Source organism: Engystomops pustulosus, chromosome 5, assembly GCF_040894005.1.
Source record: "Engystomops pustulosus chromosome 5, aEngPut4.maternal, whole genome shotgun sequence".
Taxonomy (NCBI): domain Eukaryota; kingdom Metazoa; phylum Chordata; class Amphibia; order Anura; family Leptodactylidae; genus Engystomops; species Engystomops pustulosus.
The window spans coordinates 87,002,395-87,022,607 of NC_092415.1; the positions used below are offsets into that span (position 1 = coordinate 87,002,395).

The 20,213-nt window shown below is 43.8% G+C and overlaps 1 protein-coding gene across 1 annotated transcript in view; it reads left to right on the forward strand.

The window, feature by feature from the left end:
• Positions 1-15,142, forward strand: part of LOC140133027 (N-acetyllactosaminide beta-1,6-N-acetylglucosaminyl-transferase-like) — a 66,515-nt gene extending 51,373 nt beyond the window's left edge. Inside the window, exon 3 of the mRNA XM_072152577.1 lies at positions 11,457-15,142. Coding sequence (XP_072008678.1) covers positions 11,457-11,647 — 191 coding nt within the window. The 3' untranslated portion in view covers positions 11,648-15,142. The remainder of the gene's footprint in view (positions 1-11,456) is intronic.
• Positions 15,143-20,213: the final 5,071 nt, after the last annotated feature.

Sequence of the window (20,213 nt, forward strand, 5' to 3'; positions counted from 1 at the left end):
TGCTGCAACAGACGCAGCAGTGTAACATTGCTAGCGTTATCGGAAACCCCAGATAATACTAGCAAGCACTGCCGCGCAGTCCAGCTCTGCTTCACCCCCAGACCGCCCCTCATACTCCATAGGCCGGCGGTGACTGCCGAGCTTCATACGGTCTCATGAATATGCCCGACTGGTAACAGCGCGGTCCGGCGTTTTCTATTGTACAGTGCGTTTTCCGATAACGCTAGCAGTGTAACACTGCAGCTTCTGTTGTAGCACCAGGAGCTGCTTACTCTAGTAAGTACTCTAGCTTACTCTTTTTTTTAAAGAAAAATGTATGCGTTAAAAATAGAAACCCTAAGGCAGATGTGAACTTAGCCTCTAAGGTACATGCCATGGGTAAGGCCTCTGCATTAGCCTCACGTGAAACTACAATTGGTTGGACAGTGATAACATGAATAACCTTCTAAACTAAACCTGCTACATTCTGACATATTTGTGTCAATACACGAGCAGTGTATGGAATGAAAATATTTTTGAGATGTTTAATATACATACACTGTATACAGTCAGAGTATATGTAAAGTCTACGGATTACTTTTATGTGTATATAGAATGAGAACAAATCCTCCTTTTGTTACTGTAAATATTAACTTAACTCCTACAATCTAAATAATAGGAAGCTACATTTCGTCATTTGAGATTCTTCTGTTATATCTCCATAGCAGTTTAGACATCAAGGGAATAATCAAATGAATCTTCATGAGAAACCTTACAGATATGTTTATAGAGAGCCTGCGTCAGGGGGATAAGACCTGTGTATTATTTCACACAGTCTGTGGTAATGTTAGCATAGTGCAAGCAAAACAATATTTCAGGTAACACATTCACAAAATGTATCCCCAGCCACACAAATTATTAACCCATTGAGGTAAAATAAACATTGCACTTTTATATGAGGGGGCTTGGGAGAACAAAATAACATGGTGCTGAGGGGCACAGCATAGGGGGAGAGGAAATAATAGAATAATTTAATAATATGTATAAAATTATATCAACCCACAAACAAAAAAGTTACCGATTCAAATATAGAAAGATGCAGAGGAACAGGCACTACCCAAGTCTCTCCATACTGTTAACACAGTGTGAACTCTCCCCAATAGCACGGGACGGTACCTTCTCCAATCGCTGGTGTAATTTGATCTATTGTGGTGCTCTGTTCCCAATAGAATAGAAGCCAGTAGTGGAAAGTCCAAGAACAGAACGGCACTCACTTTTCTCAATCCACGATTCCTTTAGTCAAGCGTTAAAAAAAATCAGGCATCTGAGGACGCTGGGGTCCACAAGGTAACAGCCTGTTTGACAAAGCGCTATATGCGCGAAACAGGCTGTTACCTTGTGGATCCCAGCATCCTCAGATGTCTGATGTTTTAACGCTTGAATAAAGGAATCGTGGATTGAGAAAAGTGAGTGCCATTCTGTTCTTGGACTTTCCAAAAAAGTTACAGACTTTGCATGTTTCAGGAAAAAATAAACAGGACTAAAAAGCTGCTCTTTTCTTTGTAGAGTTACCGTATATATTTGAGTATAAGCCAACCCGAATATAAGCCAAGGCCCCTTATTTTACCACAAAAAGCTGTGAAAACCTATTTACTTGAGTATAAGCCGAGGGTGGGAAATGCATTGGACACAGCCACTATATAGCTATATTCCCCCTATTTAGCCATCCAGCCCCTGCCCTCAGTATACAGTCAGCCAGCCCAAGCCCCCAGTATATAGCCAACCCTCTGCCCCATTATATAGCCAGCCCCTGCCCCAGTATATAGCCAGCCCCCTGTCCCAGTGTATAGCCAGACCCCTGCCCCAGTATATACTAGCTCCCTGCCCCAGTATATAGCCAGCCAGCATTCCCCCGGTATATAGCCACCCCCTGCCTCTGTATATAGCCAGCCCCCTGCCCCTGTAGATAGCCAGCCCCTGCTCCTATAGGTAGACAGGCCCCTGTCCCTGTAAATAGCCATCCCCTGCACTTGTAAATAGCCAGCCAGCATTCCCACAACTTGTTTATGGTTTTTAGCATTTTTTCCTGGACGATTACAGCGATACCCCAAATATATAGCTTTTTATGGTTAACTTGTTTGCAGAATATAGAACTCATATTGTGAGAAATTCACTTATTTTTGCATCACCATGTATTAACCCATTAATGAACGCAAAATCAGCTTTTTAAGCGGTCATTAAGGGTACTTATTCTGATGTGCCAACGTAGACATTGGGTCCTGCAGGTGCCGGGGAGTGACATCCCAATGTTTAACCTCATACCCGGCACGTAAATGTGACCCCCATGGATTGGACCCCCCGGTGAGCCTACCGGGGTATCTGATCCATTATGCCGCAGCATCGGGGTCCAGCATGTGTCGGCATGCTCAGTAATTTACATGGTACACTGCAATACAATTGCTTTGCAGTGTAAAAGCAAATTAACGCTTTTTCAAGCCTGTGTGGGACAATTATAAAAAGTAAAACAAAAAGTAAAAATGATTTTAAAATAATTAAATAAAATAAAAGTCCCCTAATCAGCCCAATTACATATAAAATCCAAATGAAATATATAAAATACAAAAACACACAAGAAAAGTACATATTTGGTATCACCACATTTGTATCAATCTGTACAATAAATCTAAAACAATATTGAACTCGCTCGGTGAACGGCATTAAAAAAAACACGAAAAACCTCCCATAATATACAATTTTTAATCAAATAACCTCACAAAAATGTTTTAAAAAGTGATCAAAAACGTTTCGTGCCCTAATATGATACAACTGAAAAGAACAACTCTTTTTGCAAAAAAATAAGTCATCAATCAGATCTCGTGGTCAAAGTCCAGGCACAATGTCAGGGCAGACGGCAGAGATGCAATGTCAGAGTCCGGTTCGGGGTCAGCAACAGGAGGTCCAGACAGAAGGGTGCGGGAACACAACACACAGGACAGCAACACAGAGGAACACTGGTACACGGGAATACGGAGGGTTTCAGGTAACACAGGAACACGGAGGGAGTCAGGAACGCAGGAGACACAGGAACGCAGGAGACACTGGAACGCAGGAGACACTGGAACGCAGGCAAATCGCAACAGAGCTGTCTCTAAGGCTGTGAGGCACAAAGATCCAGCAAGAGTGTAAGGAAGGTGCAGGGTTTTTAAAGGGGAAGTGATCAACCAGTGCACCAATTAGCGGTGCACTGGCCCTTTAAATTTCCTGAAGGTTCCGTGCGTGCGCCCTAGGAGGCGGGGACGTGCGCGTATGGATTCCGGAACGGAGAGAGGTGAGCTGCGCCGGCACCACGCCTGCGAGCCCCGGGGAGCACGGGTGAGCCCGCGACCCGCGATATTGTGACCACCCGTGACAGTACCCCCCCTTCGGCCTCCCCCTCCTCTTGGGCCGTAGAAATCTCTGTAGAAGATCATGGTCCAGGATGTTGTCTTGCGGCTCCCAAGATCTCTCCTCCGGCCCGAACCCCTTCCAGTCAACCAAGAAGAACTGCTTACCCTTTACAGTCTTCATGTCGAGAATCTCCTTTACCTCATAAATATCCGAGGAGTCAGCCACCGGAGCAGGAGGAGGTACTTGCCGGGAGAAGCGGTTCAGAATGACAGGCTTGAGTAGAGAGACATGGAAGGAGTTCGGGATGCGCATGGTGGAAGGAAGGCGCAGCTTGTAAGACACTGGATTCATGCGAGATATAACCTTGAAAGAACCCAAGAACCGTGGACCAAGCTTGTATCCAGGAATCTTTAACCGGATGTATCTAGCTGACAACCAGACCTTGTCCCCAGGAGAAAAAACAGGAGGTGGCCTGTGTTTCTTATCTGCTTGGAGCTTGGTACGGGCAGAAGCCTTCATCAACGAAAGGTGAGTCTGCTCCCAAATGGTCTTTAGATCACGTACAACTCATCAGCAGCAGGAACTTCCATTGACACAGGCAGAGGAAGAGGAGGACGAGGATGTTGTCCATAAACAATGAAGAAGTGAGTAGAACCAGAAGTTTCAGAGTCCAGTGAATTGTATGAAAACTCCACCCATGGCAACAAGGCAGACCAGTCATCTTGGCGGGCCGAGACGAAATGCCGAAGGTAGCAGCCTAGAGTTTGATTGACTCTCTCTACCTGTCCATTCGACTGAGGATGGTATGCAGACGGGAAGTCCAATTTCACCTGGAGATGGTTACACAGGGATCGCCAAAAGTGGGAGACAAACTGGACCTCACGGTCCGAAACAATGTGCAATGGGAGTCCATGCAGATGAAAGATGTGGGAGAAGAACAGGCTGGCAAGACACGGAGCAGATGGCAAACCTGGCAAGGAGACAAAATGGGACATTTTCGAGAACTGGTCGGTTACCACCCAGATGACAGTATTCCCAGAGGACGATGGAAGGTCCGTGACAAAGTCCATGGCCACATGAGTCCACGGGCGGCTGGCTATCGGCAACGGCATCAGGAGACCGGCAGGTTTGAGGCGTGATGACTTGTTTCAGGCACAGGAGATGCAGGAACCCACAAAATCCCACACATTTTTGGCCAGATCTGGCCACCAATAGTAACGGGAAATAAGGACTATGGAACGCTGCACCCCAGGGTGTCCAGCCACACAAGAGCAATGTCCCCATGTCAGGATCCTCTTTCGAAGGGCAGGTCTGACGTACGTCTTGCCTGGTGGAAGCTGCCAAAGGTCCACTGGAGCTGCAAGGACCAGACGTTCCGGAGGAACAATATGACTGGGCACAGTGTCTTCTCCAACCACATCCGAAGCACGGGAGTGAGCATCGGCCTTAACGTTCTTCTCCGCAAGACGGAAATGGATTAAGAAATCAAATCGTGAGAAGAAAAGGGACCAACGGGCTTGACGAGGATTCAGTCGCTGAGCGGTTTGGAGGTACAGGAGGTTTTTGTGGTCAGTATAAATATGAACCGGGTGACGAGCCCCCTCCAGAAGGTAGCACCACTCCTCCAAAGCCAGCTTTATGGCCAGCAGTTCCAGATCTCCAATAGAATAATTCTTCTCGGCAGGAGAGAATGTCTTCGAGAAGAACCCGCAGCTGAGGATACGACCTTTGGACCCCTTCTGGGTAAGAACTGCACCAGCAGCAACGGATGAAGCATCAACCTCCAACTGAAAAGGTTTCTCTGTATCTGGTCTTGTAAGTACTGGCGCAGAGGCAAAGGCAGATTTTAGCTTAGTAAAGGCTTCCTCAGCAGCTGGAGACCATTGTCTAGGATTGGCATTCTTCTTGCGCTGTCAATGCCACAATAGGAGCCACAAGTGAAGAGAAGTGGGGAATAAACTGTCTATAGTAATTGGAGAAGCCCAGAAATCTCTGAACGGCACGCAGTCCCACTGGGCGAGGCCACTGAAGTGCGGCTGCCAATTTAGAAGAATCCATCTGGAGTCCCTTGCCAGAAATGACGTATCCCAGAAACGGAAGACTGTTCAGGTGAAATTGACACTTCTCGAGTTTGGCGTATAAATGATTAGTCCTTAAGTGTCTGGAGAAAACACCAAAATGTCGTCCAAGTAGACTATAACACAGGAGTAGAGCAGGTCTCTAAAAATATCATTAACAAACTCCTGGAATACCGCTGGAGCATTGCAGAGGCCAAAAGGCATTACCAAATACTCAAAATGCCCGTCACGAGTATTGAAAGCTGTCTTCCACTCGTCGCGCTCCCGAATTCGGATGAGTTTATATGCTCCTCGCAGATCCAGCTTGGTAAACACTTTGGCCCCTCGTAGACGGTCAAAGAGTTCGGTGATGAGAGGCAAAGGATAGCGGTTCTTCACCGTAACTTTGTTGAGACCGGGGTAGTCTATGCAGGGTCGGAGGGAGCCATCCTTCTTAGAGACAAAGAAAAACCCAGCTCCAGCGGGGGAAGAAGACTTACGGATGAACCCCTTTTGCAGATTTTCCTTTATGTAAGCGGACATGGCTTCAGTCTGGGGCACAGATAACGGGGAAACCCGACCTCGTGGAGGAGACGTACCCGGCAGCAAATCAATGGGACAGTCATAGGGGCGATGTGGAGGCAGAACCTCCGCTTGCTTCTCAGAGAAAATGTCGGCAAAGTCTCGTTAGCAAACTGGAAGGCCCTTCAGAGACTTGGCAACCACGGAAGTTAGCATGAGAGGCACAGGGTGAGGAGCATCCAAGCAACGAGAATGGCAGTCTGGAACCCACCGTAGAACCTCCCCCATCCTCCAATTAAGGACTGGCGAGTCGAACCTAGCAGGAGGAGCTAGCAGGAGGAGCGAGGTAGAACGTGGCATAACCAGGAAGGACAGACTCTCCTTATGCAGAGCACCGACTTGCATGGTTATCGGCTCCGTGCGGTACCGTACTGGGTCCGAGAGAATTTGTCCACTAACCGAAGAAATAACCAGTGGTTTGTCAAGAAGAACCACTGGAATGTGGTACCTGGAAACTAATGCAACATCCATAAAATTCCCAGCAGAGCCGGAGTCCAAAAAAGCTGAGACCTGGGTCTGGTTACCGGAGCCAACGCTGAGAAGCACTGGAATCAACAAACGTGGAGAAGCACTGTTTACACCTAGGGACGCTTCTCCCAAGAAACCTAGGTGCTGGCGTTTCCCGGACGTTGGGTCGGATAGGACAAGTCGCAAGGAAATGTTCAGGACTGCCGCAATAGAGACAGAGGTGACCCTGGCGTCTTCTGATACGCTCCTGCGGTGACAATTTGGCTCTGTCCACCTCCATAGACTCCTCTGCAGGTGGTACGACTGGTGGCTGGAATGGTCTTTGAAAAGCGCCGTGGACGAATTGGAAGTTGCTCAAAACGTGAGTCTTCGGCATGTTCCCTGAAGCGCACATCAATCCGGGTGGCAAGGAAGATTAGACCACTCAGGGAAGATGGCAGGTCACGAGCAGCCAGAGCGTCCTTGACTTGAGAGGATAAACCCTTCTTAAAAGCTGCAGACAAGGCCACGTCATTCCAGGAAAGTTCTGATGCTAAGGTACGGAACTGGACCGCATATTCTCCCACGGAGGAATTCCCCTGACGCAAATTCAATAAGGCAGACTCCACAGAAGAGGCCCAAGACGGTTCTTCAAATACGGACCGGAATTCAGACAAAAAGGCTGCCAGAGATGCTGTAACTGGGCTGTTCCTATCCCAAAGAGGAGTAGCTCAGGCCAAGGCTTTCCCGGAGAGAAAGCTGATTACAAATGCCACCTTGGATTGCTCCGTAAAGAATTGGGTCGGCATAAGTTCTATGTGCAGGGAGCACTGAGTAATAAAGCTCCTGCACATCTTGGGATCGCCGTCATACTTGCTGGGCATGGACAACCGCATTCTAGGTTTAATGGCAGGCAGACTAGTCTGAGCAGCAGGAGTCGCTAGAACAGCCTCAGAAACCTGTTGCTGGTTAGCTAACAGTTGTTTTAGCATGGCGGTGACTTGCTCCAGCTGATCACGCTGTGCAACAATCTGCCGGTACTGGTGGATCACTATGGTAGCGAGGTCTGGCTTGCTAGGAGACGGAACCTCGGCGGGATCCATGGCCGGATCCTACTGTCAGGCTAGCAGTTGTGGATCCTCTGGACCACTGCAGACGATGACTCAAGCCACTACCTGGGACCGGAGTCTAAGCGGTACCCGGTCTTCACCAGTGCCCGCCGCAAGGCGGGTTAGACAAGCTGCGGCGTGGTACCACCAGGTCATTCCTCAGGCGTGACTTGTCTGCAGTGGCGGCCAAGGTCGAGGTACAGAGACGGCAGACAATCTCGTGGTCAAAGTCCAGGCACAATGTCAGGGCAGGTGGCAGAGATGCAACGTCAGAGTCCGGTTCGTGGTCAGCAACAGGAGGTTCAAGCAGAAGGGTGGGGGAACACAGCACACAGGACAGCAACACGGAGGAACACTGGTACACGGGAACACGGAGGGTCTCAGGTAACACAGGAACACGGAGGGAGTCAGGAACGCAGGAGACACATGAACGCAGGAGACACAGGAACGCAGGAGACACTGGAATGCAGGCAAATCGCAACAAAGCTTTCTCTAAGGCTGTGAGGCACAAAGATCCAGCAAGAGTGTAAGGAATGTGCAGGGTTTTTAAAGGGGAAGTGATCAGCCAGTGCACCAATTAGCGGTGTACTGGCCTTTTAAATTTCCTGAAGGTGCCGTGCGTGCGCCCTAGGAGGCGGGGATGCGCACGGACGGAGCTTGGCAGCCTGTGCCTGCACCATGCCTGCAAGCCCCATGGACCACCCGTGACAGCCCTTATATGTTTGCATTACCAAAAAAATGTTAATTTTATAGCCTGTACATTGTGACCATACAAATCTGCTATGAATGGCGCTGCTTCCATTCTATTCCCGGCCTTGTGCCTTTTATCATTTTATTCATTATGAAAGTGACATTTTTGGCCTAAATGAATGTATTTTCCAAAAAATGCTAAAGTTTCTAAAATTCTAAATTCATTTTCTTTTAACCCATGTGCAACACTTAAAGACTTAATAGAAATTTAAGGGGTATAGTTTTTATAGTGGGGTAATTTATAGGTCACTTGAAAGATGAGTTGTCCCTCAAAATGTGAGTTTTGTCTATTTTCATGAAAATTAGAAAAATCGGATCTAAACTTCTAAGCCTCATAACAGCGAAGGACGCATCAAATATAATTCCAATATTAAGCAGACATTTTGGAAATGTTAGTTATCTAGCTTTTGGTGTAGTTTAACTATCTGCCTGGAAAGCAGAACATTTCAAACTCTGAAAATGAAAACTTTTTCACACATTTTGCCAAATTTTCATTTAACTTAAATTTAAGGTTCAATGGGGCTCATTTACTAAGGGTTGCGCTGCTCACTTTCTTCCGCCTGTGCACTTTTTTCGGGGATTACATGGCTTGCAGAGGTAATTAACAAGTGTCTGTGCTGGGATTTTGGCACAAGCGATCCATATTTGGTGCAGCTGCGCTGGCTTCCATCTGACACAATTTAGGGGGGAGGCCGTCAGACAATGCAACTGATTCGGACTGAGAGCGGGATTTAACATTCAAATTGTGACGCAATGCACTTACATGCACCACTAAAAAGATGGTGAACTCTGTCGGACCTGAGAGGGGAAGCGACACATGCAGGATATCGGGAGCATGATCTTAGTGAATAGCGGCACAGTGCATTATTGTCGGACAATGCACTTTCGCTGAACTACAGCGGACAGGTAAGTAAATGTGCCCAATGTGTCTCGAGAAAGCAATCTCAAAATCACCTGGATATGTCAAATCATTCCGTAGTTATAACCAATTACCGTTACACATGTCGTTAACAAGGGGCTAATAGGCATAACATTTTTAATTTTATTTTCTACAAAGCTGTTTTAGACTTTATATTTTGCGGCTCAAACTGTACTTTTTCTTGGTATCATGTCGAGTAAATGTTACTTTTTGATCACTTTTTATGCTGTTTTTATGAGGTCAGGTGTGAAAATTAGTTTTTTGTGTTTTTTTTTTACAAAGTTCACCATACGGGTTCTGTGACATTTCATTTTATTGAACGGGCAGTTACGAATGTGGTGATACCTAATATTTTTTTGTGATTTTCACTTTTTTCATGTTGTATTTGTTTTTTTACATTTTTAAATATTTTTTTAATTGCGCTTTTTTTAAAAAAAATTATAAACATAATTTGATCACTTGTTCATTGTAATATACTGTAATACCTATGTATTGCAGCATATTACATAGGCTGACATTAGCACTGTTAGATCGTGCATTCAGCACAATCTAAAAGGCTTATACTGAAGGCAGCCTTGGGATCCTTCATCAGACCTCAGGGTTGCCATGAGGTTGCACTATAATGTAATGTATTCAGTACAGCAATTTAGTGAAATTCACTATAGAAGTCACACTTTGACCACGGTGTCTCTAGGGTTACACAAGTGGGATTGTGATAGTTGCGATCCCGTCTGTTACCGCAGGATCCCGGTTATCGCCACGATGTGAGGGTGCGGTAATTACCCACATCCTATTTTGTAGAATTATAATATTCAATCACTTCATACCTCCCAAATTTTGTAGGAAAGGTGTGCTGCCCCTTATTGTGACACCCCTATCAGTTCCCCCTCATATTATGGTCTCTCTCGTCTGCTGCTTAATAAAAAATAATAAAGACAGATACTCACCTCTCCCCGCAGCAGCTCTCCTCTGCTGGCTCAGTGATAAAGAAGAGAGCCGAGGGCTCTTTGCATTATCACTGTATTCAACATTACTGGTGCATTTCCTGTTGAAATCAGGGACTGTCCTGCCATCTATCCTAAACATTTACATAACTATGCAAACTTAATTTGTACAGTTTGTTATTTTCCGAAGTAATTTATATTCAAGTAAAAAGATATGCTAAACCACAGCAGTGGCAAACAGATAGTTATCCCAGACAAACCTAGAGAAAGCAATGAATATGTAATATCAAAAATGTGTCACTGAGACAATGGAGAGTATAATAAATATCAAGCCATAATATAATGTAGGAGTATTCATATTAAAGAGAGCATTTTACGTAATAAACCACTACTAGTATGTTGTCAAACAGCTGAATACCTTCCAGATGCTTCTTTCATGGCCCAGTGTGGTGGCATCATCCTAAGGCTACATTCACACACATGTATGGGGGACATATATACGGCCAACGTGTATATGACCGAAATACGTCCCCAATACACTTCTATGGGCTCACGACCCTGTACGGGAGCGGTACGGTGCAGCACACGTGCGGCACCGTGCCGCTCTGTAGCCCGTAGAAAGATGGGACATGTCCTATCTTTCAACGTAATACGGCGCCGCGCGCTGTGTATTTCTATGGAGAGGGGCGGGGTTGAGCTGCGCTTATCCCCTGCTCCTCTTCGCAGCGCCAATGTATGCCTGCCGTACTACGGTACGGCGGGCATATATCGTCTGAAAGTAGCCTAAAAATTATATTTAAAGCAAGATGGATATTAATATAAAATCCTCAGAGAGTTTACTACTGAAGTCAAGCTTTCCCTGCTAGAGAATGCCCCTTGACATCATGCACCATATTTCTGGAGAAAATTATACCAGGAAAGTCAATTACAGAGGATAGGGATTATGAGGTGGGGAGCGCTTGACTTTATACAACCTTAAGTTTCCTTAAAAGCTGTTTTGAGAGTGGAGTTTTGCAAATTGGGCAGTTTATAGAGAGTTTCTAAAATTGGTTGCATTGACCAAGAGAATAAAGTTATCATCAGAAATGCTTTTTTCCTAATAACCCTTTCAATAAATGTTATGTATTCCAACATGGTTTGCTAGGATTTCCTCTCCAAGACAAAGGCAGACAAAAATAAATAAGGTTAATTTTAAGGATTCCTTAAACTTGAGGTACACCTTAAATACATAAAAGTTTTGCAAATAAGGGTTTCTGTTCACCTAGATTTTTGTCTTTCCTAGGCCATTATATACGGGATATCTGCATCTATGGATCGGGGGACCTGCAGTGGTTAATGAATGCCAATAGCATTTTTGCTAACAAGTTTGAGTTGAAAACTTACCCTCCGACTGTGGAATGCCTAGAAGTGAAGATCAGAGAGCGGACTCTAAATCAGAGTGAGGTCAGCGTGCTTCCTGACTGGTACTTGTAAGCAGAACACAAAACCAGCATGAAGAATTGATAGATGTGCTCTAATATGGAAAAGCAGTAAAAGTAAACATCTTTCTCTTAAGAACTGTCCTTAAAAGGCAGTTTGAGGCCAAGAAGCAGATATCATCAAGCAACTTCCTCTTCTCTGTTTCTCCGGACATGAATAAAACTTTAGTCAAAATATATATATATTCACATTTTTTTACTGTTAGTAACAAGGAATGTGTATGTGTTGCTGCTAAAAGATAAAATTCTGGGAAGCCAAGATGCCTATTTTCTGCTTTATACTGTGCTACATATCCAAGTGACTATTCTACTTCTTCCACAAACAAGAGAAATTCTGACAACACCGCTGAGAGGTGTAGTGCCAAGAAGCACATCACTGGTTGGTTGTTTCCAGCAATATGTGTTTTCTTTAACTATGCGAAGAAAAGGAAAAAAGCGGGGTCGAAATATAGTCAGATATATTTCTAATAAAACCCTTAATATCACTTTGGATGTAGCGCGTCTCACTATTCGACCCCGCTTTTTTCCTTTTCTTCGCACACTTCATCTGGATCCATATTCCAGCTCCGGGGCCTGACGCTGCAACTCCACCCCAATACCCCCCTCCCCTATTTTGTGCACACATCATTTGGCGCCTGGCTCTAAAAAATCCCCCAGAACTTTTTCTTCCTCCTTTTCTTTAATTACTGTGAGCCGAGGTACTGGAGCCATTGTAAAGTGACCATATCCATACTTTATACCTAAGTGCTTTCTCATAGTGGCATAACATATTTGTTGGACCATTATATATATTTATTTTGCCTGGTGTTGTCTAAAGATGCATCAAAAGATACAGCTCTGACAACTATAATTTAAACGAGTTATCAAAAATTATTGACTCTCCACAGGATGGGTGATAAATGGCACATGGTGGTCACATGACCCTATGTTGGAATAGAGTGGTAATAGAGCACACTGTCACCTCGCTCACTCAATGGGACAGCTACCCATTAGATTTGGAATAATGTTACAGTGTCATGTTTAATCTCCAGTAAAGTGGGGGAGGGGACACCACTGGAATTGTGATAAGTGTACGTGAAATAGTCAGACACTAATAGCCTTTTTAAAGTTATTTTACAGGCTAAAAATATTAATAACATCAATTGTTTAGATTCTCAATTTTAGACAGGTAAAGAACAACTTGCAGAAGTATTCTAAGTAGCTAACAATCAGTTAAAGAAAAAGTAAGCAGACAGCTCCATTCATTTTGTAGAGGTCAGACCAGGTCACTACAGATCAGCTCGTATTTATTTGAATAAGAATTAATCTGCAGTGACTCGGTCCAGCCACTACATAGAGAACATAGCTGTTTTTTCCCTGCTCCACTTTTATCTATGTAGGTGCTGGGTGTTACCAGTCTGATATTACCCCACCAGTCTGATATTGAGGATCTAAACATAAGAGATGCCATCAATATTTTCAGCCCTTTGTGATGACAGCAAGCAAAGATCATGAAAACCCTGAATAAGTGATTAAGGGAACTGGAAAATTGTGCAACTTTTTATTTCATCATTTACTCTATGTAACTGGAATACCCATTAGATAAAATTCTAATTATTCAATAGGAAATGAAAGATTGCTTAACAGAAAATACAGTATCACTGTAACAATATGAACAAGGGGAAGCTAAGTAACATGAAAAGTATTCTGATGTATTCCGAGAAGAGGGCTTTGGATGCATCAAGTACAAACCAGAAAGAGCTATTAAAATACACCACATCCTGTCAAATGTCCTTTACGCTGAAATGTTCCCGCTGAATCTATGATGCACTATATGGTTAGGTGAATGGACATGACAGGGAATCACTTCATTATGTTTCCCATGTTTCCCAGCACATCATATTGTGTTTTCAGTTTAAGCAAATGTATCAGATGCTGTGTGATCCAAGAACACGTATCTGTTATGGTGTATATATACACAGCGAACAGAGATGTAAGGGCTCTAAAACCATGTGACATGAAGCAGAACATCAAAAATAAAACGCTAATCATAAGTTTGTACTGAAATGTTCTGACTGATGGTGGATGGTAAAGAAAAGGTTACAGGGCAAAAAGTGAAAAATATTATAACTACCACAAGCTGAGAGGGAGCCTGTGTGACCTAACAGTTTGTTATTGTCTGTCCAGTTATGGTTTTACCATACATTTATTGATAAATGGGAGCTTTTGTTAGCTTATCTCCCCAACAACTCAAGGATGTTGAATTATGACAATGTCTCTCCTGGTATTTGTCTTTGGGGCATAGTTGGGGGGCCCCACACAGATTATATGGTTATCTTATCTCAGTAATCTCGACTGATATACATGTAAGGTATACAGTCAGTTTAAAGGGGTTGTCTAGGAGGATAAACTATTTATCAGAAAAAAATTTAATTATTTACTGAACCCTTGTTGCCTCCTATGTAACACGTACTGGATTTAGTCTGTCTGTTATTTTGTGGTCAGCCATTCACTTTGTAAAAGGTGCGGCTTGATAGAAATGGGCAGCTAATTTGTATAAAGATAACATTTACATTTTTACAGTATAGGTATGCTTACAAAGTACCATACACAATGAACGAGATGTGTGCTAAGTTGTGTTGCCAAATAGCTTTCAGCAATACCGTGCTGATTTAAGTTAGTGGCGCTCGGCTGGTAATATTTGTGGTGCACCTACCTCCTTTCACAGGAGTGCCAGACAATCTGTGCAGCAGGCAAACGTGGTGAGCATGTAGTTCACCTAGACAACTTTCCTTCTGGTTCAAAATCCTGGATGGCTTTTGTATTTGTGTTTTCAGTTTCTAAAACACTAAAACCACACCGCCTTTTGGAGAAAGTCGAAAAATCCTTTTTTCCCCAAAAAATAAATGGGACGGAAAGAAGAAAAGGCAGTGGGAGTGTCACAGAAAAGGAAGTAATGCCATAGTATATGTCCCTCTGTTATATATGTGGTAAAGGAGCAGCGTGGAACCAGTATTTCCCATTAAATAGCAAAATAATGATCAGTATTTCTTAGGGTTTCACCATTTAAAGGCAGTTTTTCTGGATTCTACTATGAGGAGAAGAAAGTAGTAAATACTCTTTAAAGAAAGGGCCCTAACATTATCATAGATAATAGATAGTATACATATTTGTATTTTATAGGCCAATGTTTTATATGCCATGGATAAATGAGCTCATTGATAGAAATAGATCTCAATAGGAAAGGTAATTTGCAGATAACATTTATTTTATATACAAAAATAAATCAGGTTTATGTATATCGCGCTCCTCCAATGTGAGAAAAGTAGAGAAAAGTTGGTATTTACCTTTAGTTGTTCACGGTACTTGGGTGGAGGGTAGAAAATGGAGAATCAGTGCACTGTTTTGCTTCTGCCACGGATCCGGCGCAGCCCCGGCCGGTGACCGCGTTCGGATGTACGTGGACGCTGTGCGGAGTTCTCCGGTGTCTGCTTCGGTGACGTCACCACTGGAGCTGTATGTTTTGGAGTGTGGGAGGAAACTGGAGGACCCAGGAAAACCATGCAAACATGTTTGCATGGTTTTCCTGGGTCCTCCAGTTTCCTCCCACACTCCAAAACATACAGCTCCAGTGGTGACGTCACCGAAGCAGACACCGGAGAACTCCGCACAGCGTCCACGTACATCCGAACGCGGTCACCGGCCGGGGCTGCGCCGGATCCGTGGCAGAAGCAAAACAGTGCACTGATTCTCCATTTTCTACCCTCCACCCAAGTACCGTGAACAACTAAAGGTAAATACCAACTTTTCTCTACTTTTCTCACATTGGAGGAGCGCGATATACATAAACCTGATTTATTTTTGCATTCCCTTACGAATACCATGATAGGAGGTATCTAGTATATTGCAGCACCGATCAAACATAGTTGCGCCAGTAAGTACTTATCTCCCTTATTTTATATACAGTTTGCCATATAAATCTCGTCTTGACTATCCTCATCTGTGTCATTAATGCACTGAATAACCCAAATTCCTGGAGTATGATTCTATGTGTGACTTGTGTGACTTTTATGACTGTGACAGTAATTGCTATTTTTGTATTTCTTTTATGTAAATAAATACACTGTACAATGCAATGAAATAGGAAACTGTTTACTAACGTAGTGTGAAGTAAACAATATCTTATACAGAAAATGTGAAATACTACTGCATATTTATTAATATTCTCCTATTCTTCATTAAATGAAAAGACAAAAGTAAAAAAAACAGGTAATTACAGTGTAGGTGTAGGTGTTGGGTGCACCAGTAGACACAGCATGGTTTACCATGTAGTCTCTTATATGATATATATGAGACCCATGACAATCAGATGATTTTGTGGGAGGAAGTTTCCATATTGTTCAGGAGGAATGTTGTCTATTCATATGTACTGTCATTTATGTAACTACATGGACCAGAGATGCTGCTTGTTATTAGATCTCTGCTGTGTTTAATATAGACAGTCCTGAGCTGCTCAGAACATAAGCCCAGTTAGGATTATAATACCTCAATGGCACACAATTTTAATTCTACAACACTAGCCACAACATATTACCAAAATTTGTCTTCTTCTGGAGTTAAAAACTCAATCCAATGGGATGTAAAATACACCTGGTCCAATAAAGCTGATGCAACGCCTTTCTTACTCTCCCAAGTCATAGCCCTTAGCACATTGTTCATCCCTGTAGTCTTTACAAATGTACTGTGTGGCCTTATCCTATTATAGATAAGTTAATGTTTTTGTTAGAACACATGAATTCTGCTGAAGTCATTCCATAACCTTTCGAGGAGCATTGTGATTGTGCATATGCTTGGTCCTTGCTGTAATTATCACAATACTGAGATGTCTATGTCATTATCTACTGCATATAGTATCACTTTTAATATAAAGCTATGCAATAGTATATGCCTTTTATGTGTTGCTTTACTTCATGGTTTAAAAGGTCTTTAAAGCCTTAAAATGGGCATATTTTCAGTTTTCTGCACTAATAGATGGAACTACTGTATAATAAAATGAAAATTCTTCTATGATATTAAATACTTTTGTGTAAAAACTACAAAAGTGCGTTAGGAATGATACCGTTATTGCCTAACCAGAAAAATTATCTTTGTTGGAAGCTTTCAGGGCACAAAGGCCCCTGAATCCGGCAGGTTACAAATGAAGAACTGAGAGAAAAACACAACATTTGAGAGATGTTACACTTAGATAACTAGTACATCATGTCCTAATTATTTTAGTGTAACATCTCTCAAATGTTATGTTTTTCTCTCAGTGCTTCATTCACATGTGCCCTGAAAGATTCCAACAAATATAATTGTTCTGGTTAGGCACTTTTGTAATTTTTACACAAAAGTATTTAACATCATAGAAGAATTTTCATGTTTCTTGGCTAACAGGGTTGTGAAAATAGTATACTGAAATGTGCTGACCTATGTAGTTGTAAATGATTCTCCTACTGTTGTAATCATAAGGGTTTTGTGTCACTTGTGTTTAATTCCTGATGTAATGTAAATGTTTGTGTAATATATTGTTTTCTGTGTTTATGAGAATAAATGAAATGTTTCTATTATTCTGTTTTATAAATAATCAAAATGACTAAATTTCTTATGACTTGTTGTTTGGTTAAAATCCTAAAGTTCAGAATTTAATTACATAAAAAAACATTTGTTTTATTAGTGAAAGAACATTTGTGGGTTTGTACATTCTTGGTTGACTTCTGTTTATGATACAGGCAAATGAGAAAATGTTGTCTCCCACATTCTCATCCTTCAGAAATGGATGGCTGGATGGCAGCGATCATTATATCTCAAGTGTGTAACAGTACATGCTGTGTGCACATGAACATTTAGTAAGGTGACCTGATAGTTTTGCCTCTGATGCTAAGTAAAGACTTGAGCATGCTTAGCAGTGGCATAACGTGACCCCAGTGTTCCCTGATGCGAATTTAGAAACGGTGTCCCCATATACCTTGCTTCCATCCCCATCCTGCACGTTATACTTTAGAATACGCATTTACAAGGGGCCGTGTCAGGAAGCCGATGCGAGCGGACGCTTGAAGCCAGAGCTCCACATCCCCAGAGTTACACAAGCTGAAAATTAGCGGATCCGACCCACCTTAATATGGGCAAACGAAGGGGAACGTCGGCTAGGAGGTCAGGGAGCCAGGAGGGGCAAACCCAGCCAGCGGAGAATTTCTTTAGGAAGCGGAGCACGTGGTGCCAGCAGGAAGCGGAAAGATGGTGCCCACTCCAGTCCTACACGTGGCTCCAATTCCGCCGCACTCTCCTCTGTCACAGCGCAGTACACGCACGGACTCGCACCAGGCCCTCGACACACCCCAGCTCCTGTCTCTACCCCGGAGAGCTGAAGTGGCCAGCACCAGCTAACGGACCCCGGAGAGTGTCAGGGATCGCCACACCACCTGATCCCCCTACAGCCCAGCCAAGGCAATTATCTAAAGGAGACCTCTGCACAGCCAAGTTGCGCAGAGAGTGGATGTTCTTAAAAATGATCACAATTTGGCTAGCTCAGTAGTTTCCACTCTACAACAGCAGGTGGCTACACAGGACTCAACTTTTAGAGACCTGAGACATCACATAGTGCATCTTGACAATAGAGGGGCCGACATAACATTAAGGTCTGTGGCATCCCAGAACAGCAAGAACAAGAAGACGTCCAAGGATATTTACAGCAACTCTTCAATACTATCCTGGATAGATCTCACTCCCATAAAGATGGATAGAGCTCACAGGGCATTACGCGCCAAAACTGTGGGCCCTCCCCGGGATGTCATCTGCTATGTGAATGACTTTATGCTAAAAGAGAAAATAATAAAGAGGTCCCATCTGCAATGCAGGGCCCTCCCCGGGATGTCTTCTGCTATGTGAATGACTTTATGCTAAAAGAGGAAATAATAAAGAGGTCCCATCTGCAATGCAGGGCCTTGAAACCGCTTCTGGATCTGCTAAGGGAGAAAGGAATACCGTATCGCTGGGGCTTCCCATTTAGCTTGATGGCGAGAAAAGATGGGCGTTCAGCTACCCTACGATACCCAGATGATCTTCAGAACCTCCAGCTCACTCCTCCAGACCTCCCTGAATGGCCCCAACAACCTCCCCTGGTGGACCTCCCTCCTACATAGCAACAGGTCCAACCATTGAAAAAGCGACAGAGGGCACCGGAACCTGGCCATGGGCAGTCGTCCGGATTGACAAGATCCCATAAAGCTCTCCCCCTGTTCATTGGACTCTTGTATCTTACACTCTTGTCTTGCTATCACTTTCCACACAATGTTTACTATGTTTGCTCCCCTTAGTCTTTCTTAGTCTTTATACTCTTTACAGACACACACACTAGATTCCCCAAAGCTTTCCCCGACATGACTTCATTTCCTTGACACTACACAAGGGCTCTGGAATGCGAAGTTATGTAGGTTTTGATGACCTACCACCTGTTCGGTAAACTGGTACATGTTTTCCCCTGGAGTAAATCTTCTCAGAGGTACTGTAGGAGAAGCCGGCAGCATTGCATATATTGCGTAATCGCTGCCGGCTTTCCGTGCTGTTAGAGCAGCGCGGTCGGCAATGTGAATAAGTTAGCCCGCGGCTGCAGCCTCTGTCAGTGCGGCACGGCCGCATCACGGAGAGCAGGCAGCAATTATGCAATATATGCAATGTTGTCGGCTTCTCCTACAGATCCCCGCTGACAGGGGCGTGGAGGAGGTGTGTCGGCCGGCCCCCTTATGAATAAGGCTGACTTCCAGCTCAGGGGATACGACGATCCAAGCTCTTATTTGGTAAGAGGTCGGATCTGTTAAAACAAACTTTCCAAACATAAATTTTTAAAAAATGGCAGATATAGAAAGGGGCTAGGGAAAGGATTATCGGGGGCACATTTGGTGGGGGGCTTTTTGGGGGTGACAAAAGACTTCTGGCCAATAGACTGGGCGACTGGCTTCCACAGCTGATACACAAAGATCAAGTGGGATTTGTCAAGTCCAGGCAGGCGGGGGACAATACCCGTCGTACCATTGACCTGATAAATAAACCTTAGCCTGGAAGCAGAAAAGCACTTTATGTTTTGAAGCCTCGCCCGTTTTGGATTCCGTGGGCCATTTCTGAAGGGCTTACACAGTCTGTACACCTCACCTGCGGCACAAATTAGACTTACCCATGCCCACTCTGCCCCCCTATCTATTCGCAACGGGTTGCGTCAGGGTTTGCCCCCTATCCCCCCTATTGTATGTATTGAGCATTGAACCTCTAGCAGCACTTATCCGAAACAGTCCTGATGTTAGGGGCATTACAGTAAGGGACAAGCAATTTAAAATTGCCTTGTTTGCTGATGATGTTTTGCTTACCATTACAGATCCCCTAATATTACTACCAAATCTACACTCCATCATTGCAGATTATAGTGTGATGTCAGGATTTAAAATAAATCATACCGAGTTGGAAGTTCTACCTCTAAATTTACCCACCCCATTATTACAATCCCTGCTAGCTAATTTCCATTACTCTTGGTGTAGTTCCTCTCTTCAATA